Source organism: Haliotis rubra, unplaced genomic scaffold (genome assembly GCF_003918875.1).
Source record: "Haliotis rubra isolate DU_JTF1 unplaced genomic scaffold, ASM391887v1 Scf179, whole genome shotgun sequence".
Taxonomy (NCBI): Eukaryota; Metazoa; Mollusca; class Gastropoda; order Lepetellida; family Haliotidae; genus Haliotis; species Haliotis rubra.
The window spans coordinates 1,196,863-1,223,141 of record NW_025765769.1 but is presented as its reverse complement, the minus strand read 5'-3'; the positions used below and the strand labels follow the sequence as shown (position 1 = coordinate 1,223,141).

Genomic DNA, 26,279 nt, shown 5'->3' with positions numbered 1-26,279 from the left:
ATGGTGTGTGGATGTTCAAGATTTTATCGGTAGTTTCAATGATCCATAACCCGGGAGACAAAAGGCAACTTTGATCTCTGAGTGAACACTCTTGGGGTAGTGGAACTCGATAGTGAAGAGATTTTTTTATTGTATTCCAATTTTTTTTTAAAGTGGCAATTTATTTTATCGAAAATGCTCGTCGATTCCCATTCTTTTCAAGCTGATTGAATATTTCCTAAATTGACCACACCTAATCTGTGAGGAGTGTTTAGTGTTAATGGATAGAGCTCGACATGTTTATGATTTTAAACTTTAACATGTGGAACTTCCTTCTTCACCGCTTCATGTAACAGCCAAGTCCCTAAAACTACTTCAGTTGATGGTTTGGGAGGTAAAATTGGATGACATTGTGTCGATTTAAGGCTGTATGTGGTATGACAAGTGGAACTGAGTACATGCAGATTCATCAACCTCGTCTGTGCTTGAATACCTCGATAACCTTCAGGGGACCAGTCTTCCCTTCAGATGATGCACGGTCTGAAAGCTGATCCTTGACTGGGAGATTCTGAAAGTGCTGATGTCCCTACTAATGACTTGTTTTGGGCTAAAAAAATCTATTGGTTTCTATGAAGCCCTGTTGACATTGAATTAAGCGTGTGATCATCAACAGACATTTGGAGTGCTGATGTGTTTTCTGTCAAAATACTTTGAGCTTGACATTCAAATAAAATCTATCATCCCGTAAGCTTTTGAAGAAGGTGGGTGACAGGGTTTGAGAAACTTCCAGCAGGGGAACTATCTTAGGGTGTCATTGGAAGTGGCACTGAAAACACTTACATGCCTGATGTTGAAGTCTAAAGTGCTTTTGCTGTCCATTGCGATGGATAATGACCAACATTGCCCTCTCCAATAAATTCTCATTCAGTTGATCTCACCCATCAATAACAGTTGACTTTTAATGGAGAAAGTTGTAATTAAAGCCTGTGCTTTGTGCACATACTACTGGCCACATTAATGAGGCTATTAGATTCAGAAATAGTACCAGACTCTATTTGTAATCTGAGATAGAGTGATGGCATGGAAATCTCAGTCTCCTGAGTCTGTATAACAGCCGTGCCTCTCCCAGTGTCAGTCTTGATCCTGACGAGGCCATTTAACATTGTGTCATTCATCGCTATTACTTAATTGAGCACTACAGGCTGTACAGTATCCAGTCACACCACCGGAGTCCGTTCCGGAGGAATCTTGTGGTAGCTCCAATAAGGAGATCGCGGGGAAACTTTCTCTCCTCACTCAGATCTGGTTGTTACAAGCACAGGCCGACCATCACTCCCATAGAGGAGGCCTCATCTTGATTGAAAAGCAGGGTGGTACAAACGCACCTGGATCTCGTCATGTGGCAAGCATTTCACTGCAGGGATTAATCCACACAATAGCTGTGTTCTCATCTGATAATACAAGGATGTTGTGTTTGTTGACATCGTGCACTGGAGAGAATTATTGTCACGTATTCCATCTTTCCTGTAACTGAGGGCATATAAGTTCTAAAACCCCAACAAAATCATCCCTGCTTGTGATCTACCAAACGATATTGACATTCAGGGACTGAGGGCAGGAAGTGATTCTTGCTGTGGTGTTACGATGATGAATTAAGCAGATATACAGGCAAGCAGCAGCCTGTGGAATCAAGTAGTGCATCGACAAACATATCGCTGCAGAGACCCAGTATCAGTCCGGAGTTAGGATTCCAATCTGCCTCTCGCGCCAATTTTGTAACCTTGTTTAATTATCCGGAAGCGGATCTCCATCGTATAGTGACTACAGGACCAGGGAGACACTGAGCGGTGATTGGAACATTGGGTTTCAGTGGGCTGTGGGTTCAGAGATGATCACCTGTCATGTGTAGTGGCTGGCAGTGACCTTGCCGTTTTGTTTATTCTATTTGGTGTCCGTGTTCTGGAAGACGTTCTAGTGGTGTTACATCACTACACAGCAATCAACACCACCTGCCGAACACGGTAGACTGAGGCACCAGCAGCAGGAAGAAAAATACTCTCAGAAAAACCCAGTATTTTGGTAATTGGATCCTAACTGTTGATTCTTGTAAAGGAGTTTCTTATCTGTGCAATCCCCACCCAAGCAATAAATTGGATAACAAAAATATAGCCCAAGCGTTGGGTCAGAATATTGGGTTATTTTTAGAAGAATTGTAATTCCCACAGAGGTCTCACCTTTCGGTTGCCTCTGCCGGATGTGAACAAAGACTGTGATATCCAGCCTGGGTGATGGAGTCACTGTGACATTTCTTGATGGCCTCTTCCACGAGACAAAGAGTCTGTGTTTTGAGATTAGTATTGACTCGAGGTGAGAGGAGCATCATCAGCTAACAGCATACAGAGCTTCGTGGGTTTCATGCATGTTTGTTTGCCTGTTATCATATGAAGGATTAATTCAACAAAGAGCGACAGTCACAGGTTTTGTTCGGATGAGCTGAAAATACTTTGACTTGGATTAATATGGCCTTTGGTGCTACCTTGCTAATTGAATCGGTGATCACCTACCTGAACAATACAGAGCTGCTCGTTGTCCACGGCGAGTGCAGTTGGACAGTTTAGCGCTCTCAAGGCTTATGGGGAAAAATCAATCATTTGAGGGATTCACATTTCGTGTGCTACTGTTGATTGGTCACTGGTGATGTGATTTGACTCGTCAAGGATTTGTTTTTGCATGGAGGGATGACAGCTTTAAAATAGTATTTGATTAATAATTACAAGAACTGTAATTTTGTCAGTTGAAGTGAGGATTTTAAATATTTCTGCTGCAGAGTTGATAGTTGTCCCTCATCATGTGAAATAACGTGGTGGAAGGTTGAATAATGTAAATCATAGAAATAATCTTCTTATGGATAATCCCCATATGGTTGAGTTGGAGGTGGTTCATTGACTGAGCTGTTAGGAGTTTTCATTTCATGGCCGTGAGACAGGAAATATTGCTGTTGTGTCACTCAGGTGATGAACGGCGACTTCCGTGGCCGTGATATTGCTTCGTGTCTTGAAACTCTGTAGAGCATAAACATTAGGTAGCGGAAGGCTGATGCACTTGGACTTACTTCATTACGACACTGTTCGTGTCCAGAGGTTGAAACCGCTTCTGAGTAATTGCTTGCTGTTCTTCTAGTTCATATAGTCATAAATATGCCACTGTAGAATAGCCTTGGATATCTTTGCTGCCACAATTTTGTGTTTGGAAGCAGTTGAATCGCCTTTTGGTATTGTTGTTGCATTGGAGTGTCACAGTCTGGAGCCTTCGGTGTGTTCTGTGTACTGACCGGGACGTGAACGTTGATCATGGTGATTGTAAATGTCAACCTACAAATTCGTAAGGCTGGGATATTTTCATAAGTGAACTGTGGATTATTATATATTATTCAATGTGTCAAGTTTCAGAATATGATCAACAAATGAAATGTGACAAGAATTCAGAAAAGGTTGTGTTTGGAGAATATTATTGTGGTTTGATACCCTGAAGGAGAGATCGCAAGCTGCAAGCTTTCTGAACTTATGATGATGCTTATTAGATGCTTACAATGAGCTTAAAGTATTACTCAGAGGTACCGAGTGAGAAATAACCATTACCGCGAGTCAGTCAATAGACTTTGTGTCTACCAGAAGCCCTCAGGCCATCACAGTTATGATCACCATAAAAACCAGATTTATTTTCCAAGGTGTCTGTGCTAATTTGAAGTGTCCTTGAGCAGTGTTCTTCATTCTGAAGGCTACAAGGGCATTTTCCAGGAAGGGTATTATCTGGAATATTGCTTCAGACACTGTATAACCAGAGTGTGAAACAGAGGTGCAAATGTTGAAGGGTCTGAGCATTTAATTACTTGTCATTGTGAATGTACGTTTGAGGTGATCATTTTGGAAAAAAACCCACAAACTTTGAAACAATCCGGGCAAATAACAGAAGTGAAATCCACAGATCCAGTATTGATGACATCACATCAGATTGGCCACTCAAGGCAAACTGTGGTTAGAGCAGCAACAACACACTAGAAGCAGTGTAGTTTTTGTCCAGACACTTTAATTAGGCAATAAAAGCTGATCCCAGTCATCAAAGTTAGAGACTATCAATTGTTGAGAAGAAAAGGCAGTTGGTTTGTGCTTGTGAAGAGCAGACGTCAAGATCTTTCATCTCAAGGTCAAGGTCGTCAAGTACAGATGTATTCCACATGGACTCTCTGGACTGATTTTGCCATCAGATATTTTTCTGAGGAATAAAATGAATTCGTTCTCTTGAAGGATTGGAACGTCAATTTTTCTGTGAACATTTGTTGGTGAGACAGTGGACTGGATAGGTTCACAAAGTATTGATTGAAAAAGCACTGAAGAACATTTGTGGATGTGCAACAAAAAAACACAAGAATTATGTGCAGATGCCTACAATCTGAGCCATATTGGAAATATCAGTCCGAGGTATCTTGTAGATGAGTGTTTATAAAAGATAACATTGGTTTTTGAGAGAGTAGACAATCTCTTTTAACCTGATCAAAGTTGAGTTACTGTTCGCACGAACCAGTCTAAATTTACAGAAAATTTCCTTTGATGAGGAAAAAAGATTAGAAAAGAAACATCACGGAAGTGAACTTTTTGCTTGAATGTTTTGATTCCTGTGGGGCAATTATCGAAGTTGATATGACTCCAGTGTAAAAACACAGGATTGTTGACTTCCAGAGCCAAGCTATTTTGTAAGAGATTACATGAGGTTTGCCGAGATCTTCCTCACGGCTGATGCAGAGAGGTGCCAATGTGAATTTGGAATTACAAGGGACTCCAATTTTCTGTAATTTGCAATTTCAAGAACAGCATTTCGAGGGCAGTCAAGAATTATCAGCAATGTCAAGTTGTAGGATGAATTCTTGTTCCTGAAAAGAAAATTGTTGTCTATAAAATACATTAGACATTTTATTCTGTTTTTGGTGTATTTATTTAGAAACATCTGTCATATCACGCTGAGAACAGCCATTTTTTTAAAATCTTGAAACCTTCAAAAAGACTTTCACTTCAAACTAATGCAGTTAAAACTGCTCAAACCATTCTGAAACAAAACTGATTTTGAGTTTAAACAAGCCTGAGTTTAAACCAACCTTGTCTGGCTTTTTTTCAAAGGTGAACTGTCTGGAAAAGAAAGATAACAAATCCAGCTCAAAATCGTGTATATATATTATGTGTCTTTGGACACAGCATTTGCAAATATGAAGTGAGTATATACCACTGGATTTTGTTGTCCACATTCTTACCCTGATGATGGCAATAATATGATAATATCGTGAACGAGAAGTTGTGAGTCACAGCATTGTGAACGAACGAGAATCTGTGAGAGTTGCACCATCGTGAACGAGAATCTGTGAGAGTCACACCATCGTGAACCCAAATCTGTGAGAGTCACACCATCGGGAACCAGAGTCGGTGAGATTCGCACCATCGTGAAAGAGACCATGTTGTTCATCATATTCTGTGAAACAACTAAAGAACCTCAGTTCTTTCAGTAATGAATATCAAATCCACACACAGCTTTCACATTCTTTGAAGTGTTTTTAGGAAAATAGTTCCATGATAAAGTCGGGGGGCTTGCAGAAAGATAACAGTGGAACAGCAACTTTGGCAAGAGAAATCCACGTTTCTTTATACTGCACAAGTTTCAAGGAGTGGAAAGTGGGAGTTTCTTCTGCGATTTCCTGTAACAGGAAGTGCCTGAATGGCAGTCCTCTCCTCAGTGGATGCATAAACGATCAACAGCGATATTCATGAAATATCGGAATTCTGTATTTTGAATTTGCTCCCCGAGCTTTCTCAACTCATCAACTTAATGTGCAGCAGAAAAGGATTATTGGTGAAATTTTCATTGTCACGAAGGTTGAAAAGGTTTAGTTCTGGATAAGTCCTCTCTGCATTTATTACACTGTCAGGCATACGAGATAGACTGTCATTATTCCTGCCGGAATTCTTTGAGTGTGAATGCCGCGTTTTAGAGTATCACCATTGTTACATTGGATCTACATGTGTTACATCATGTCAGCCTATTGGAGGGGCTGAGTTGAGCTTTATATCACAGGAAGTGTTAAACTCGCCAGCAATTCTTGCTCATGCTATTTTCCTTCCAGCTAGTGAACAAATGATTCAAAGAAGTGATAAGACAGAACATTTCTTGTGTTGTTGAAGATGGATATGTGTCTGTAAACAAGGAGAACATGATCCCTGACAAATGGCTGGTTTTTGACGACAGCTGATACAGGTGAACTGGCTCTCACTGTGTGAGCTCCTGCGTGTGAAATAGCCGATTTCAGGAAGTGGCAGGCAGGCGTAATCTGCCACCATTGTGCCTACAGTATTGAACAAAATACTTCAAATTACTTCGGAATTCTTCTGTTTGTGATGTGGTTACTCTGATCTGTGGAACAAGATACTTCCAAATACATCAAAAGAAGTTGAAGTACTGAAAATAGTTCAAGATACTTCAAAATATTTCTGAATCTGGAATAGGGACAAACGTTGTTGGTATTTTGAAGTGGTTTCTTGATGTGTGAAACTAGAGAACTGATGAACCAGCTTTGACATCCCTAAACTTGGCCATGAGCAAGTTAACTTAGTTGAGCTTCAAGCTGCTTCTTTGTCGGCATGAATTTTGTATGTTGTGTAAATGATTTTTGTTTAACTCGCTACATAAAAAGTTTGCCAATTACTAAAAGTTAAGCTCTATTTGTGGAGACTGGTGTTGGTTCTTGACAGTAAAACTTCACTACTGATACATCAATATTGAATAACCATCACAAAAACCAATTTACACAATTACAAATTGTAACTGTGGAGTTTTTTAATACACCTCCAACATAAATACCATTGGCGACAAGTCCATAGTTATTTCCCTGACCGTTGACAAGGAATTCAAGGATACATGCGGATTTGATAACGAAGGAAAACTTGTAATCATATTTTCCTGTGACTACTAAACGAGTCTGTGTCAAGCAAGGTCGGAGGTCAAGGACGTCAATGATATGGTGTTAAAACAGTCGGAGGGCTCCAGTTTTCTACGGACCATGCTATCATGGTGGCAGTTTCGACATCGACATCGTGGAAGATCTGTCAGCTTCAAGAAATATGTTGACCTGATTACCTACGATGAGGAGTGCCTTGTAGCCATGCTCGTAAGTGTTGCTTTCAGTGCAGAAATAACTGTCATTAATATTTGATTTTGTAATATTACCAGTAAGAGTAGAATGATTATGTGTAATAACTTTCTCATTTTTCACATCAATTTCAGCGATTCTCAATGCTGATTGGTCAGTTGAAGCTGTGATACATCACAGTGTTAGAAAAAAAGAATGGTTTGGCATCTCCCATTTTTCATTACTTCACAAATTGATAACATAACGTCATTGGAACAAAAGGCTGCCTTCATTGAAGTTGATTTGTAGTGTTGAATTTTCATGTGATTGTCTTCAATTCCTTGGAATGTCAACAAGTGATATGTGATGTAATAACCTGTCTGAAACTGAGAGATACGAGTTATATCTCCCAAAGACTGGAGAATATTATGCCTTTCATTCACTTAGAGCATCACAGCATGTTTGGTATTTTCCAATTGATACCAGGGTCTGTTACACCTGTATAAATGATATGTGGAAATTTGTGAAAATACAGTCTAAAAATAGTTGTGTCCAATTTGAGATGTTAAGAAATGTTTGTCAACATCATTCTCCCCCACCCCAAAATTCATATTGTACAACAAATGTAAACAATGGTTATAATATTCAAAGGAACCATTTCTTTTAGTTTGTTATATATAACATAGTTTGTGACATAAAGTGGCAAGAAGATTTATTTTCCAAGGTGTCTGTGCTCACAAAACATAACCAAGTTCATCACATCATCCTATTTGAAACTGTGAGCTTTGTATCTTCATCTTAATGAACCCTTGACCTTAATGATTAATTTCAAATACTTATTATCATACAGATACATATAGTCTCAACATTTATATGGGGGGGACACAGGTGGCCTAGATGGTTGGTGTACAGGGTTGCCTCCCTTGGGCACAACAGAAACATATGATCATGGGTGTGAATAAATGTTCATTGTGTTTCTAGGTTGTAGACACCGTACCCATGTTCACGGATCACAGAAACCCAAAATGTCTAAGACCTGCTTGAATTTACGCTTTCCTCCATCTTCTAGTTCACATGCTGAGCTGTAGGTGGAAAACCGCTTAAACGGGATTTAAACCCACTCACTATTAATGGCTTGTTTCTTACACAGTACAGATGGATGGATTGTTTATTCTTAAATGTAGTTATTTTACATAACTTGCCAAGATGCCTTCGGATTAGTTCAAGTGAGTGAGTGTATTTTTAAGGAGGGACATACAATATATTTTTATGCCACTTTTAACAATATTCCAGCCATATCATGGCGGAGGTCACCAGAAATGGGCTTCACATATTGGACTCATGTAGGGAATTGAACCCGGTCTTTCAGCATGATGAGCGAACACTCTAACCACAGAGCTACCCCCGCCCCCGGATTAGTTCGATATGCCCAATGGTGTCTGCCCCTGTTATTTCTAACCTTCAGCATCTATTTCTGTTCAAGTGGTATGCATGGCTGTGCACTCACAGTTTACAGCGGACAACTGTTCAAGTGGTGGCAGGCTTTCAGTCCTTAGTCGTGGGGGCTGACAGATATGGTGCTATGATTGCTGGCGATGATGTTTGAGCTGATGTCAGTAACGACTCGTATCCAGTCATGCTTGCGTCGTCCCAGACGTTTCTACCGTTATGGGTGCTGGTTAAGTGCAGGCTGCCATAGGTACCGGCAGATTATCGGTACAGACATGCCAAGTGCTTGACTAAGCTGCTTATCAGGGTAATGTGTCGGAAGTGCTACATTACCAGCGTCTAGGTCCAAGATGGACGTCCACAAACTCCACTTGGTCATTCAGTCGTATTAGTGGTTAAATATTTTATTCCTTAATGGAATCTTTGTTTTGTTTATTAAGGGTTTCATTTTTCTCTTGTTCAAACTGTTCCAACCAGACCAAGATGGCCGACACCAAGATTTGGTACCTAGTTTTCATATAGTACTCTAAGTAGAATATTCATAATCCATACTTTACATGGAGATACGGTATTGTTAAAGCTTTCTCTAGTCTTGCAGTAGGTCTGGGTTTGAATCCCAAATCAGTGCAATGGCTAAAGCCCCTTCATGGTATCATCAGCAGTGATCTTTTTCGATTATTGCAAAAAGCATTGTAAAATAATGCTCATCAGCCTCATTATCACAATGGCATTATGCCGTCAGACCAAATTTTGTAGGCTGTCTGTGTTGAACTCCACATGTCAGTGCTATCTTCACTCATGAATTGTCATTGAGTTCCATTGTGCTAGTTATAGTTGTTTTAATCCAAATACAATTTGTGAAATGGTGCAAAGGAATCATATAAAGGGGAGATAATCCATTATTTCTTGTGTCAAGTTGCTTTTAATCCAAGACGAAACTTGAATTTATTGTAAATAAGGCTGTTTCCGGATCATTTAAGAATGAAAAATAATAAAATATGTGCAAGAAATGGTTGTTGTATGTATGTCGTCTCTAATAAACCAATAAAAACATCAAATACCATAGGAACCAATCATATGCGAGCAAAAATGATAATACCTCAGTTATGAGGGTTTCGTCATGAAGATTAAACAATGCATGTACCAGTTGCCCGGTGTTTCATCGGTTTCATTACATCGTGAGTAACATGCTCCAGACACCCAATTTCAGGATCCAATATTCTTGTATAATAATCAATAAACAGAAGACGCAATATCCAGACTTCCGAAATAGATTTAGATAGCCTCATTCTTGAATGTAATCAATACAAATGAAGATTTTAACAACAGAAGGGAGCGTATTAAGATTGATTACATTTATCACGCTGTTCGTATCCATCATGAATTTAGAGCATGTCTCAACTGAAATGTCTATGCATTGATGTAGGGTCCAATTCATATATATCTTTAATCTTTCATTTCAGCTGTCACTGTCCAATAAGGGATGGTTTTCATATCGTGTACATCGTTTCTCACACACTGTGATAAAAGTAGGAGATTTGACCATGTGTACCATGTTTACTGTAATTTTGAGCAGTTTAATTCCATAAAGCAATCACTTCTTACAGCCATGAGTTCGGCCAGGAAATACTGAGGAACTGTTAGTGCCCCCAAGGGAGCTGAGAATGTGATTTGTATGCACTGTGATATGTTGACCTGAGTAATTATCCGACACTTGCCTCTTTATGGTCTGGTCAGGTAAAAATCCCATTAAGCCACAATATATTAAGCTGTCGATTTAAATGAAAATAATATTTTATATTTCATTTCAATTAATCAAACTTTGCGAGAGATGTATGTGCATTAATTGTCAACTGATGTGATTCTAATGAAGCATGGATATTTGATCTATATACAGTGACAGAAAGGTATGTATAGAAATATATATATTCTGAAGTTTCAGGGGTTTCAATTGATTTGATTGGTTTCTTTGCTGATCACATGACCTGTCTATTTTTTCTTCAAACTTGAAATGTGATGTTTGCAAAGTATGATCTTTGGATTTTCACAAGCTTCATCATTTACACGATTTTAATTTGCACAGTTGCAAGCGTTCATACTCCAGTAATCGAGCACAATGTGAAATTCAGTTTTTTAATATATTATCATCGCTGTTATTACATGGAGCAATAGAATATTGGTGATGAAAGGGATGGATCCATGATAAATTAATATTTGATCGATTATTTTGTTTATTATGAGGTTACATTGGGGTTTTTTAACCCATGTCAGGAAATTGCATTATTTGAACTACTGAAACCGGCTCAAGAATAATAAGAATAATCAGAGGGACACATGATTTCACCACAGTTATATGAATATTCTTGAATACCATTTTGAATAAAATTAATAAAACTACATTTCAAACATAAGTCCAGATATGCAAAGAACATTTTTAATTACAAGATAGTGTCACAACACTATTAACTTGCACAATCCAATACAGATATGTTGACACTCTATTTCCGTTGACTGATCACCACGAGAATATGAACGATGGTTGGTGGTTCAGCTTATGTATGGAAAATACCATTTTTTGACTGATTTTAACGTCAAGATAGGACCTCAGCTTAACTATGAGATCAGCTTATCTATGGTAAGGTAAGATTTTTGTCCTCAGAAAACCTAAATGCAGGTGTGAAAAAATAAATAAAATCACCAATCAAAGTAATATTCCTTCTAAATACTAAAAGTATTTTACTTTTGGCAGTTTATGAAGTGTACATGGGGCAAAAAAAATAGTCTAACAAAACTTCTTGTAAGTTTACATTTTTTGCCAATATAAACATAACCATTTATATTTTGAGTGGGGAAAATTATTTTTTAATTTTTTTCTTGAAAAAAATATGGCAGGTGGATCCGTAAAACAAGAAATAAAATTGGTCTGGCCTAATATACGGTTAGATTTGAGCAGCCAAGCATTTCGCTGTGGACTCGCAATGTAAATTATTTCTATTAGACAGTCTACATTTACTTGAGAGGCCAGAGCACAGAGGTGTCACACACAGTTTTCACTGTCATTTACAGATTTGGTTCTATAAAACAATGTTCCGTGAATAACTTGCATCTGGTTACAATTTGTATGCACTCAGCACACAAAGATTTGTGTCCAGTGTCCATAATTTCGGATTAGATTAAGTTGGGTGATAGAGAAAAAGCCAACCATTGAAATTAATCAGTGATCAAGAAAAGTACCATAGTCAACACAAATAATGCCCAGCAGGTATTTATTCAAGTCTGATGCTAAAAGGGTCAATTATTGGGAGCTTGTCTAGGCAGTGCACAATCCATTCAGTATCCAGTTTATTCTAATTATCGTTAATCAAATGGTTATGCTTACCTCCACAATTACATCATATCAACTAAAATTACATCAAACAAACTTGAAAAACTACAAATGCCTTACTTGTTTTCTTTATGTTGAGGGGTGGTGGGGTAGCCTAGTGGTTAAAGCGTTTGCTCGTCACGCCGAAGACCTGGGTTCGATTGCTCACATGGGTACAATGTGTGAAGCCCATTTCTGGTGTCCCCTGCCATGATATTGCTGGAATAATGCTAAAAGCGGTGTATAACTAAAGACACTCACTCACTCACTCACTCACTCACTCACTCACTCACTCACTCACTCACTCACTCACTCACACTCACTCACTACTCACTCACTCACTCACTCACTCACTCACTCACTCTAAGTGTTGATTTTTTGTGTGTTGTGATACTCTTGTGTAACTGGTTTGTATTCCAGGGATATATGTATACCAGCTCAGACGCTTATTTCCAGCCCTGAATCTGTAGCAGACATCGGCTAAAATTTCCAAATAGAGGTGTACAAATTTCCGCTTTCATATTAATTTAGTTATCCCAAATGTGAGAGTTCGGTCGTAGTGACTTGCATTTCTCAGTTAACAAGGCCATTAAAGAGGCTTTCATGCTGAGATAGTGTGGTCTGGTGCCAATCAAAGATCAATAACGTGCAGTGGCGAGGTATGGCACAGAGACACCTCATCTGCCCAGCTCTGTTTATGGTGCCTTACTTTTAGCATGTCTGCTCTAATGGGAGATGTAATGGATGAGGTAGGAGACCCAGCAGGATGTTGTCCTCATGAAGTCTTCTTTTGGAATATAGAATGTAATTACGATTTGTTACGTCTTCTTTTTTTAAAAGAAAGAAATGTTTTCAGTGACAATATTTTTAGAAGAGTTCTTATTGGTGAAATTAAATGTGAAATTAGCAAGTTTCCATTGCTCCAATACTGCTGTTTGGAAGTGTTTGCAGTGGAATTACTTGATTACTTTTAGCGGGCTTATCTCAGCTGAAAGACATTTAAAGAGAATCAAACCTCAGACGGGATGCAGAGGTCACAGACCTCAACAGCCCATCTTCTGAAAGTAGCTGCCTTCCAGTAATTCCAGGTCAAAATAAGTCCCTGTAGTGCTGGGCCCCATTCCACAAAACGTTCGTAATGCTATGACATTCCTAAGCCTATGATATACTATAGAGTTACGATGTTATTATAGAGTAACGTTATGAACTCTTTGTGAATCGGGACCCTGGTCTCCCCATGGTGATTGATCACAGGTAGAATTGGTCCACAACAACCTGTGCTGGTCTCCCCATGGCGATCACAGGTAGAATTGGTCCACAACAACCTGTGCTGGTCTTCCCATGGCGATCACAGGTAGAATTGGTCCACAACAACCTGTGCTGGTCTCCCCATGGCGATCACAGGTAGAATTGGTCCACAACAACCTGTGCTGGTCTCCCCATGGAGATCACAGGTAGAATTGGTCCACAACAACCTGTGCTGGTCTCCCCATGGCGATCACAGGTATGGAATTGGTCCACAACAATCTGCTGGTCTCCCCATGGGTAGGTAGAATTGGTCCACAACAACCTGTGCTGGTCTCCCATGGTGATCACAGGTAGAATTGGTCCACAAGATCACAGGTAGAATTGGTCCACAACAACCTGTGCTGGTCTCCCCATGGAGATCACAGGTAGAATTGGATCCACAACAACCTGTGCTGGTCTCCCAGATCACAGGTAGAATTGTCCACAACAACCTGTGCTGGTCTCCCCATGGCGATCACAGGTAGAATTGGTCCACAACAACCTGTGCTGGTCTCCCCATGGCGATCACAGGTAGAATTGGTCCACAACAACCTGTGCTGGTCTCCCCATGGAGATCACAGGTAGAATTGGTCCACAACAACCTGTGCTGGTCTCCCCATGGAGATCACAGGTAGAATTGGTCCACAACAACCTGTGCTGGTCTCCCCATGGAGATCACAGGTAGAATTGGTCCACAACAACCTGTGCTGGTCTCCCCATGGAGATCACAGTTAGAATTGGTCCACAACAACCTGTGCTGGTCTCCCCATGGAGATCCAGTTAGAATTGGTCCACAACAACCTGTGCTGGTCTCCCAAGGGGATTCAGGTTAGATATGATCACTCACTCTCTTACTTTTATAACATGTCAATCACTATGTGGCCATAACTAGTTGTGTTGTCTAGACAGTTGACCCTTAGCATAAATCTAGAACAAGCGCCTTACTGCAAAGTACTCCTGTGGGCATTCCTAGGTACAAGAGTATGCCAAAATGGTTTTACAAGCTGACTTAAATGAAATTGGTTTGCCAGAGTGTGATCTAGCTAATTTGTTGCTTCCTGGGAGAACAGGTCTTCCTGGACCAGACGTGATTGTTTATAGTACCTAATTTTGGCTGGAATCACTCTCACTCACTCACTCACTCACTCACTCACTCACTCACTCACTCACTCACTCACTCACCCATCCGTGAAGATCCAGGTTAGAATTGATCTTCAGCAACCCATGCTTGTCATAAGAGGCAACTAACGGGATCGGGTGGTCAGGCTCACTGACTTGGTTGACACATGTCATTGTATCCCAATTGCATAGATCGATGGTCATGCTGTTGATCACTGGATTAATTATTTACATATAGCTGGAATATTGCTGAATGTGGCGTAAAACTAAACTCACTCACTCACTCACTTTGTAAGTAACAAGGAATTTTAGTAAGAACATTTCCTTTTAACTGTCAACAGTATACCTATGTAAGTTGTATTTTCAACCTGGCTGCGCGGTTCTGTGGAATCTCTGAAGCAATTAATGCAAAAAGTGTCACAGAAACTGTTAATATTACTTCCATTGCCATCACGCGCTTGACACCTGTGATAACCAAACAAGTGATAGGAGCAGGATGCTGCAGATCCTTGTCCATGATAATCCCTACAGTCAATCATGTCTCCCGTCTCCATTTCTGAACCTGTGATTGAAATCTCGCCTGTCTTTGTGACGGCTGGTATCATGTTTGTTCATATTGTTGCGTGACTTTTATTGAGGTTCTTGATGGAGAATTCATCAGTTTCCACATTTGTGTGGAGTTCATCTGGTTTTTCTAGCAAGCTGGAGGGTTGGTTTCAACATGGATGGGAACTAAACGTGTGTTATTTACTTTCTTTGTTTGAGGGCATGCTGCAAATTAATTAAAAAATGATTATCTGGACGTTATATCATAGGATGTTCAATACTGAAGTAACGACAGTCCTCACCCCAGTCAATAATCAGATACTGTCATTAGTGAGTGTTACAGTATAAGACCTAGTGTGTCTCACAGTCCCTGAACCACATTATTTTCCCTACTGCAAAGCCCTATCTGCAGTGCTAAAGTCCTAAATAAAGCAAGTCTAGATTTCCTCAGGTTCTGAATCTCTGGTCTCCTTGGGGCTCCTTTTCAATGTAAATGTACTTGGTTGTTACTATCAAAATTATGTATATTCAGAGACTAAGCATTAGTTTATATAGGACCTATAGGCAGCCTTAGTGCTTAGATTGTTTTGTCCAACGAGGATCATCATAGGATGTTGTCATAACTTAAATTTGGAAATATAACATCCTTTCTAGCGGAAACTATGGTACTCTGCTGTGATACTGTTGACATGATATATAACTCACTCACTCACTCAGCTCACTTGCTCTTTCACTCACTCAGCTCACTTGCTCTTTCACTCACTCACTCAGCTCACTTGCTCTTTCACTCACTCAGCTCACTTGCTCTTTCACTCACTCAGCTCACTTGCTCTTTCACTCACTCACTCAGCTCAATTGCTCTTTCACTCACTCAGCTCACTTGCTCTTTCACTCACTCACTCTGCTCGCTTGCTCTTTCACTCTCACTCTGCTCGCTTGCTCTTTCACTCACTCACTCAGCTCACTTGCTTTCACTCACTCATTCACTTGCTCTTTCACTCACTCAGCTCACTTGTTCTTTCACTCACTCACTCAGCTCACTTGATCTTTCACTCTCACTCAGCTCACTTGTTCTTTCACTCACTCAGCTCACTTGCTCTTTCACTCACTCAGCTCACTTGCTCTTTCACTCTTTCAGCTCACTCAGCTCACTTGCTCTTTCACTCACTCACTCACTCACTCACTCTCATTCACTCAGCTCAGCTCAGCTGACACACTCCAGATCAGGTAAAACCTTCAGTCACCCATGCTTGTCATAACAGGTGGCTAATGGGATCAGTTGGTCAGGGTTGGTGACCTGATTGATGCATGCCACTTGCTTATGATGTTAATCACTGGATTGTGTTGTCCAGACATGATTCTTTCGAGGCATATAACTGGAAAGTTGCTGAGTGCAGGATTAAACAACAAACACCACTGACTAGTCCAGGCTCTCATTACAGGCTATTGGACAACATTCGCTCTATAAATGTAACGGAGACCAAGGATGTCACTGTTTCACTGAAAACCTTCACACGTCATTTCCAGCAATAAAGAATGGTCCCTCGTGTTGCCCTATTTGAGACAAAGCCATAAACATTTCTGGTGTAGAATATGAGCAGATAGGTTTCTCTGGGGGTATCGCGTTCAGCCTTGGCAGTTCCAGCAGATCACCCTCACGGGAGGCCTGGATATTTTGATTGTTAATTGTTTCTGGAGAGCCTTGGTTGTGATCTTATCATTCAAATATGTCTTGGTAAAGATTCAGGCCTGTGTTATTCTGTGTTTCCATTAAATCGAGAGGATACGGCTCCTCAATCTCGCTGTCAGTGTAACAATGAAATGAGATGGATTAACAGCTCTGTAGGCCTGAAATGCCCAAAATTGATGAGTATGTTGTGGGCGCATCTTCAGATTGTATTAGGCTTGTCTGAGTGCTGACAAAGATCTCAGCTTTTATATTGATTACATATACATATTTGTGTTTCTTTCAAGAGTCAAATCTTTAAAACTTGTACTTTGTAATTTTTTTGGGTCTGGAAACATGTTTGTGGTTTCATCTGATGCAACCAATGGGTTTATGGCTGAAATATTTTATGTTTCGTTTTTTGGGAATGGAGTTACAATGTTAAGATTGTATGTGTTATGATTACCGTAATTGCTCTTTTAAGTGCCGAGGTGCACCAAGCATACACTGACAAACGTCTCAGTGAACCTGTAAGTTGTCTCTGAAAGAGACACATTTGATAAAAATTACCCAAAATGAAATAACGGTTTGTATTTTCTAGTGTTTATTTCAGATCTGTGAACAGAAATCAGTGGAAAAATGTCAATAGTAGCTTTAGTATAAGTAGTAGTATTATTAGTAGTGTTAGTGGTAGTAGTAGAGTGGTAGTAGTAGTATTATTAGTAGTGGTAGTGGTAGTATTAGTTTTTCACTGCGCCTTCCATCACTGAAAACTGATTGACTGACTGAGTTTGGTTTTACGCCGCTTTTAGCAATATTCCAGCAACATCACGGCGGGGGACACCAGAAATGGGCTTCACACATTGTACCCATGTGGGGATTCGAACCCAGGTCTTCGGCGTGACGAGCCAACACTTTAACCACTAGGCTACCCCCCGCCCCGAAAACTGATTGAGCATCTGTATGGTTCTGATCCGTGTTTTGGGTGGCGGTGGTTAAAGCATTTGCTCTTCCTACCAAACACCCATTTTCAATTTTCCACACGTGTACAATGGGTAAGGCCCATTTTTGGTGTCCCCCTTTGTGATGGAATATTGCTAAAAGTGGTGTAAAACTAAACTCGCTCATTCACTTGATAAGTGTCCATGTTTGTCAAGGTCTACAGAGTCGGTTTGGATGAAAGCTTAGGATGAATACGGTAGATGGTTATCGTTGAAATAAGAAGTACGTGTAAATCATAGGCTTTCATACTGAGTGAACAAACTTCTTGAAACTATTTCATCGTTTATTTGTGACATGATTAAATATATGCAGCATGCCCAAACAGCCATACAGGTATTTGTCAATGGCTGCCCATATTCGGCCCTCAGTCTATGGGGTTACTGTTGATCTCGTGGGAAGACAAATTTGATGGGATGTGTACAATGAAACCTTGTTTATCTGGACCACTCTGCAAGAGGATAGAATGTCTGTACAGAGAGTGGAATGTCTGACACGTTACAGAAATGTAATTTTGTTATTTGATATATTTTTATCTACTGGATTTGCATTAACCTGTGAAAGTTTGGTTTGGTTGGTTGTTTTACGCCAGACTCAGCAATATTCCAACAATATGGCGGCGGTCTGTAAATAATCGAGTCTGGACCAGACAGTCCAGTGATCAACAGCATGAGCATCAATCTGTGCAATTGTGATACGATGACATGTCAACCAAGTCAGCGAGTCTGACCACCGATCCCGTTAGTCACCTCTTACAAGAATGGGTTGCTGAAAACCAATTCTAACCCAGATCTTCCCTGGTCTGACCTGTGAAGAAAAATATGTGTTACAAAAAACCTTGATACTAAAAGTAGCTGGATGGAGATGATCCAGCTGTTCTAACTTCCGTCTTCTCCGGACGTATATTGATCTTTTTCAACTGGGCCACCTGGCTTAACAGTTTAACCCAGGCAGGGATCAATTAAACTACTTTTATATGAGATGAATAAGGAATTGATATTAACTGTGTATCCCAAATTTTGTTGTTAAAATTGTCTTTGGACAAAATTACAAAGTTTCACCATCAAATGTCGATACCAGGTTGTCTTGCCAACAACAACTGACAGCAGTAGTGGAGCCTGAAACATGTAACCTGTTTGGTGTAACCTTTGTAGGTGTCACCCGAAGAAAGTATGTCCTTGTTATTGATTCTTCACTTGATCTTTGCAAGTCAACTCTGAAAACACTTTGGGAGATAAAAGATTCTACAAGAAACAGCTCTTGGATAGTAAAAAGATAACATGTGGTGGATCTCTGTACAGTGTAGAACAAGTGATGAACGTTTCCATATTGATCCCACCTTTCTAACTCAAGTCCACTGTTTGGCAATTTTCTTCCCATGAGAATATATTGTATTGTATGTTGAAGCCTGCTGCAGTAAACTGGGTCATGGGCCTTGGTGTTGATCCTGCTGGACATGCAGTCCAGATCCAGAATGTTATCACCCGTGAAGATCCTGTTAAGATCCTGCTGGACATGCAGTCCAGATCCAGAATGTTATCACCCGTGAGGATCCTGTTAAGATCCTGCTGGACATGCAGTCCAGATCCAGAATGTTATCACCCGTGAAGATCCTGTTAAGATCCTGCTGGACATGCAGTGCAGATCCAGAATGTTATCACCCGTGAGGATCCTGTTAAGATCCTGCTGGACATACAGTCCAGATCCAGAATGTTATCACCCGTGAAGATCCTGTTAAGATCCTGCTGGACCGCAGTCCAGATCCAGAATGTTATCACCCGTGAGGATCCTGTTAAGATCCTGCTGGACATGCAGTCCAGATCCAGATCCTGTTATCACCGCGCAGTCCAGATCCAGAATGTTATCACCCGTGAAGATCCTGTTAAGATCCTGCTGGACAGCAGTCCAGATCCAGAATGTTATCACCCGTGAAGATCCTGTTAAGATCCTGCTGGACATGCAGTCCAGATCCAGAATGTTATCACCCGTGAAGATCCTGTTAAGATCCTGCTGGACATGCAGTCCAGATCCAGAATGTTATCACCCGTGAGGATCCTGTTAAGATCCTGCTGGACATGCAGTCCAGATCCAGAATGTTATCACCCGTGAGGATCCTGTTAAGATCCTGCTGGACATGCAGTCCAGATCCAGAATGTTATCACCCGTGAAGATCCTGTTAAGATCCTGCTGGACATGCAGTCCAGATCCAGAATGTTATCACCCGTGAAGATCCTGTTAAGATCCTGCTGGACATGCAGTCCAGATCCAGAATGTTATCACCCGTGAAGATCCTGTTAAGATCCTGCTGGACATGCAGTCCAGATCCAGAATGTTATCACCCGTGAAGATCCTGTTAAGATCCTGCTGGACATGCAGTCCAGATCCAGAATGTTATCACACCGTGAAGATCCTGTTAAGATCCTGCTGGACATGCAGTCCAGATCCAGAATGTTATCACCCGTGAAGATCCTGTTAAGATCCTGCTGGACATGCAGTCCAGATCCAGAATGTTATCACCCGTGAAGGATCCTGTTAAGATCCTGCTGGACACGCAGTCCAGATCCAGAATGTTATCACCCGTGAAGGATCCTGTTAAGATCCTGCTGGACATGCAGTCCAGATCCAGAATGTTATCACCCGTGAAGATCCTGTTAAGATCCTGCTGGACATGCAGTCCAGATCCAGAATGTTATCACCCGTGAGGATCCTGTTAAGATCCTGCTGGACATGCAGTCCAGATCAGAATGTTATCACCCGTGAGGATCCTGTTAAGATCCTGCTGGACATGCAGTCCAGATCCAGAATGTTATCACCCGTGAAGATCCTGTTAAGATCCTGCTGGACATGCAGTCCAGATCCAGAATGTTATCACCCGTGAGGATCCTGTTAAGATCCTGCTGGACATGCAGTCCAGATCCAGAATGTTATCACCCGTGAGAAGATCCTGTTAAGATCCTGCTGGACATGCAGTCCAGATCCAGAATGTTATCACCCGTGAGGATCCTGTTAAGATCCTGCTGGACACGCAGTCCAGATCCAGAATGTTATCACCCGTGAGGATCCTGTTAAGATCCTGCTGGACATGCAGTGCAGATCCAGAATGTTATCACCCGTAGAGATCCTGTTAAGATCCTGCCGCATTCCAGCTAAATGGCTGTGGTCTGTAATTAATCAAGTCTGGATCAGACAATCCAGTGATCAACCGCATGAGCATCAAAGTACACAGTTGGGATACAATGACATGTGTCAAGTAAGTCGTCGAGGCAGACCACCTGACCCCATTAGTTGCCTCTTATGACAAGCATGGGTTACTGAAGACCAATTCTTTCCCAGATTTCATGTTAATTTTAGCCTGAGATGTAATTTACTGAGAACATGTATTGACACTCTCTAATCAAGTTACAAAAAAGTGTCAATAAAACTGAAAAGGATCCACATACACACATTGTTTGTTCAGCCAAGAGAAGGCATATAATTTCAATTTGCTTTGTATTTGCCTCCAATTTGATATAAATATGTCGTTGTAGACTCGGCTGTTAAATCTATTTTATGACTGAACAACGGTGAGATGTTGTCAGTCCATTCTGCCAACCTCGAGGGAGTCTGGTCGTTAATGAGAAAATTACACAATCATATATCTGATAGCAGCTCCTGAGCACACCGTCACTTTGTCATTGTCGGTCAGATGAGAAGAATCACCATTGGGTTCACTAGTCTCAAATGATTAGGCTCAGGGGGTTTTACTGTTTAATTTTTCTGAGATGTTTTCAGAGTTTTATGACAGAAGTAACTGCCAGTTTCTTTGTCAGTGAAAATTGAAATACGGCTCTCTGATGTAGAACTATCGTTAGCCTTGGTTTATTGTGTCGTTGAACCCTTGAAATGGAGTGCTCCAGGGACCTGACAGTTCCCCTTCCAGAGAAAAGTGAATCAAGATGCTTCCCATGGTGTTTGATGTTTGACTGGGCAAGATATGCTGCAAGTGTAGGGTATCAATGAATATGGAAGTGGCTTCAGGTTCCACATTCTTTCCATGCAAACTGGGAGTGGTGGGGTAGCCTAGTGGTTGTCACGCTGAAGACCTGGGTTCGATCCCTCACATGGGTACAGTGTGTTAAGCCCATTACTGGTGTCCCCCCTGATATTGCCGGTATGATGGTAAAAAAAGCGGCTTAAAACTAAAATCACTCACTCACTCACTCACTCACTCACTTTGAGATACAGCTTCAGGAGCCCATCTTCTTTATTGGTACAAGTTCTTGTATGAGAAAGACTTCCAAATTGTATTTTCTATAAGTCCTGCTGGTTTCTGAAAGCCATTTATAAAAAAATTCGTGTCTAAGGGACTAATTTATCATGTTGACAGAAAATCACAATTCACCCTTCTTTCAAGACTTTCCATGTCTTCTTCAATTTTGTTGCTATTATATTCAGCAAGAGATCAGGCGGTGAGGCTCACTGACTTTGTTAACGAAGCCATTGTATTCAGTTTGCACAGACTGATGACCAGAATGTCAGTCATTGGTTTGTCAAGTCCATACTCCTTTATATACAGACTGCCATTGTATAGATTGAGTGTGGTGTTAAGCAAGACGCAAACAAACCGGGTTAACAATGAACTAATGCCAAAGTCTTCTGAAAGTAATTTCAAGAAGCAAGTTGTTGAAAGAAGGACTCGCAAATATGTTTGACAAGTACCCCACAAAGCTGAGAAGATTTTGGTGTTAAGTTTTATTACTGCAGTGAAAAGACTACATGGCCATGAGACCAGATGTAGATCAGTGCAAGGATCCGCCGTGGTGAGGCCTGCATACAGAAGACATTACAACAAACACCGTGAAGGAGATGTGTGGTCTTCCTGAAGATGGATCTGAGAGCTGATGGTTGTGGCAGCCAGCAGACGTGTTATTCTGGTGAGACACCTGCCCTGATGTTTATGTGACACTTCACCACCAGGTGGCGTTGTCTAGCGATGGTATGGATGACAGGACCTCACCAGGTCGTGTTGGTCCGGCTATTGTCAGATAAACTACGGGACCATTGGAGCCTGATCTGTATTCTACAATCTGTCCAGTTTCAGAGCTCTGCAGATCATTACATCGATGACACAAAAGGTCAAGGCAATTGTTCAGCAATAAATGGTTGAACCTATTGTTTTTCTAATACGTTTTTCAGATTGCATTGTGTGGAAATTTATGGATAAGGTGAATAGACGGAAGTGTTTTTGTTATGATTGGTGGTCTGACTCCAGTGAAGCCTTAAATTCAGCCCAGGTCATGTACAGTCAATAATTTTGTCTTTTTGCTTGAGTTCCTTTTTTCGCAATAAGGGCCATTTATCACAACTGGCTTTCTTTTTTTTAATGCAGCCTGCAAGATTTCTTGTCCGCAATATCACTATCAGTGAAGAAAGGTTTTAATAGATCAATGTCACTTGCATATTGATATCCAGAATGAGGACGTTGTAATGCAAGTTCTTCAAGTTTTGACATGGAAAGTTGGGCTGGGTTAGTTGTGGATGCAGGCTCTCATTACCCACATCGGTTACAAAGTTTGAACCTGGTTTGGCGTCTGTAGAACCACACAATTGACCAAATGTTAAACCAGTTTTGTATTGAGAGCACTACTTCTCTAATTTAAAAAAACCACGTGCACACAAACAGACAAATGATTTCAACTTTGATGAACTTCTGTGTCAGAAAAATCAATGAAAGTTAGCCCTTTAATTCCAGTATGAAATCAAAACTTCTTGAATGTTAATTAAACTAATAATTCAAAGTTATGATCGCATGCCACAAGTGCATGTTCGGTTCAGAGAGGGTTACTACAGACACACAGATGATGGCAGCATCACGATTCACAGATGGGATTGAATCATTACAAACAGGATCAGAAGTTAATCAGTTTCTGCAGCAAATAGGTTTTACTTAATTCCAGTTGGATATGGGCATGCACTGGAACAGACATTTGATCTGGAGGGTTACATGGTTAACATAAGCTGTGTTTGTGAGGAACGTACTATTCAAGTGGTGTTAATGTTCAGACCAGATGTTGTGTATGTGAGTGCTGTGTATAAATGAAGGGGTCTTAAGGTCCTTCAAGGTCTTGAGGTATGTTGCTTTGGCATTTTGTGAGCAATGGTGGAGCCTAGTGGATACTTGCTGTGCCTAGGGTTGTATGAAGCCCATTTTTGTGACCGCCTCCGTGGTGTAGTGGTTAGAGCGTCCGCCCGGAGAGCGGAAGGTCGCGGGTTCGATCCCCGACCGTGTCATACCAAAAGACGTTAAAATATGGTACTTGTTGGTCCCTGCCTGGCGCTCGGCATTAATGGGTACAACAAGGACTGGTCGGCTCGGAGTCAGTATAATGTGTCTGAGTGGGGTATTCATGCTTCACTGCGGCATGGTATCTCAGTGGGCTAGCACTACAAAACCAGCTTCAGTCTGGGCTAGTACAAGCAGCCGCACATACACATACACACACATGCACGTCATCATATGAGCGAAATATTCTCAAGCACAACATTAAACCCAATTTCACCTCACCTCACCTCACCTCACCTCACCTCACCCATTTTGTTGTCCCCTACTGTGGTATTGCTGGTGTAATCCTAAAACAGCCCTATAACTAACATGGTCACCCAGCTGTCTTGGGAGGATTCAGACTGACACAGGCAAACCATGGTTGACTACCTGGGAGATTATGGCTTAGGACTGGTCCCCAGCAAACTATTCTGGAAAGGGTGTTCAGGTTTGGTGACTTGTGTGTCCTCGTACCCGAACTGCTTGGATCATTTCACACTATATGATCACTTGAATAGTGATGGATTTGGTGTTGAACAAGCAACAAACAAAATAAACCTTTTTGGTAGACACACAGAGTTGTTTCGTGAAGGTTCAGATTGAAACAGGCACACCATCTTTTAACTGAGATCTTTTAATGTTAACCCATCTGTGATGTCATATTTTTATGCAGCATTTATTCAGAGTATTTTAACATTTTCCTTCCATTGTTGGTACGGGTGTCTCTCAGTTCATCTCAAATCTAAAATAGACAAAATAGTAAAATCGCTGGAGTCAGATTGGAATGTTTATCGTCAATACATGAGCGGCAAATCGTGAATCAAGCTGTCAAAATCATATCTGACTGTACTCACTACTTAAATTCGGAATACAACCTCCTCCCTTCAGGCCGCCGCTACGAAGTTCCAATTGTGAAAACTAAGGGAGCCCGTACATCCTTTATTCCAAGTACCATATCTCTCTTAAACAAATGTGAAGATACCTAAATCAAAGAGTTTATGTAAATATGTTTGGTATCTCTCTAATGTGTCAGTAGCTCTGCTGATGTAACACAAATTCCTGAAAAGGCATTAAAGTATTATTCTATTCTATTCTATTGCTGAAAGACCCACAAGTGTATCGTGTACCTGGTGCTGATGCTATTGTGTACTGGTCATGAAAATAAACCTAAGTACCTTGTCTCTGGATCTTGCCTCAACACTGAATTGGATGTTAGTTTGGTATTCCAGTCAGGAAACCAAGGCAACCAGTTTACAGTCATTTGGCTGTGTTCTAAGTTTGACATTACTTAATGTGCCCCGATTGCCTTCGTTGATGTTAGGTCAATTTGAAAACATCCTGCACTAGTTTGTGGTTGCACTCGGCACTTTTACAACCCTTCAACAAGGTCGAGGAAAAAATGAAATTAAGAATGTGAAAAAGTGTTTGTCAGTATTGATGTGTGAGACCAAATGACTGAAAGCTTTAGTAGGATCAGACCTGCAGTGTTGGAGTTGCTTTAACCATGGAGAGGAAGCTGATGAGGTAGTGTTGGCTGATGGCAGAGTGGGCTGTATCCAATGGCTAGATAGCATCCAATGACTTGGTTGTTCCTGAGTTTAGTATGTCGCACTCAGCAATATTCCAGCTATATGGCAGTGATCAGTAAATAATCAAGTCCAGACAATCCAATCATCAACAGCATGAGCATCCACAATTGGGAACCAATGACATATGTCATCGAGTCAGTGAGCATAGCCTGACCACTCGATCCTGTTACGACAAGCATGGGTTACTGAAGCTAGGGTTTCAGTCCTGCCCCACACTGTGATGCTCTATAGGCAGTGACTGTTATCCCAAATACATTTTCCTAGCAGTAGATGGGTACCTGGTAGGATGTGATGAACCTTCACAGTGCAGTGTATACTCCCCCCAGAGAGATAAGAATGACCAAGCACCTGCTCATGGATCCGTTGACCATTGGTTCCTACACAGCACTTGGAGCAAGAAGAAAAGTCCAGAACATATGGACTACCATCATTATTATCCTTTTGGCATGTCTGCGTTAAAAGGTAAAGAAAAACAAGTCGTAACGACCTGCGTGGTGTGCTGGTGATGGAGGGACATTGTGGACACACCAGTGGTGGAAAAGCCAGTGACCGTCAGCCTTAAAATATAAAGGTTGTAAAAAATAAAAGGTTAAAAGTCTTGTGAGATGTGTCAGGTGAAACTCTGTCCTCCAGTCAGTGTTTATCCCTGAAGTAATAGCAGTTCTAGGACCCAAAGAAATCTCACTGGAGATACAAGATCTTGCTGCTTACATGTAAAGGGTAAGAGTCAAGAGCATGTGTCTTGGCCAGCCCATCAGTTTTATTTATCAAGTATCAGTCATCTTCAGTACAGGAGGACAGAGGAAATATTA

General features: G+C 40.9%; 1 protein-coding gene across 13 annotated transcripts in view; it reads left to right on the top strand.

The window, feature by feature from the left end:
- Positions 1-26,279, top strand: part of LOC124273272 (disks large homolog 2-like) — a 343,312-nt gene that overhangs the window by 127,335 nt on the left and 189,698 nt on the right. The window contains exon 1 of one of the 13 annotated variants that reach the window (XM_046708506.1): positions 7,022-7,186. The exons of the other annotated variants lie outside the window; for them this stretch is intronic. Within the exon in view, the coding sequence (XP_046564462.1) occupies positions 7,037-7,186 (150 nt within the window). The 5' untranslated portion in view covers positions 7,022-7,036. Of the gene's footprint in view, positions 1-7,021; positions 7,187-26,279 lie in introns of those variants that run through there. 13 annotated transcript variants of the gene reach the window in all.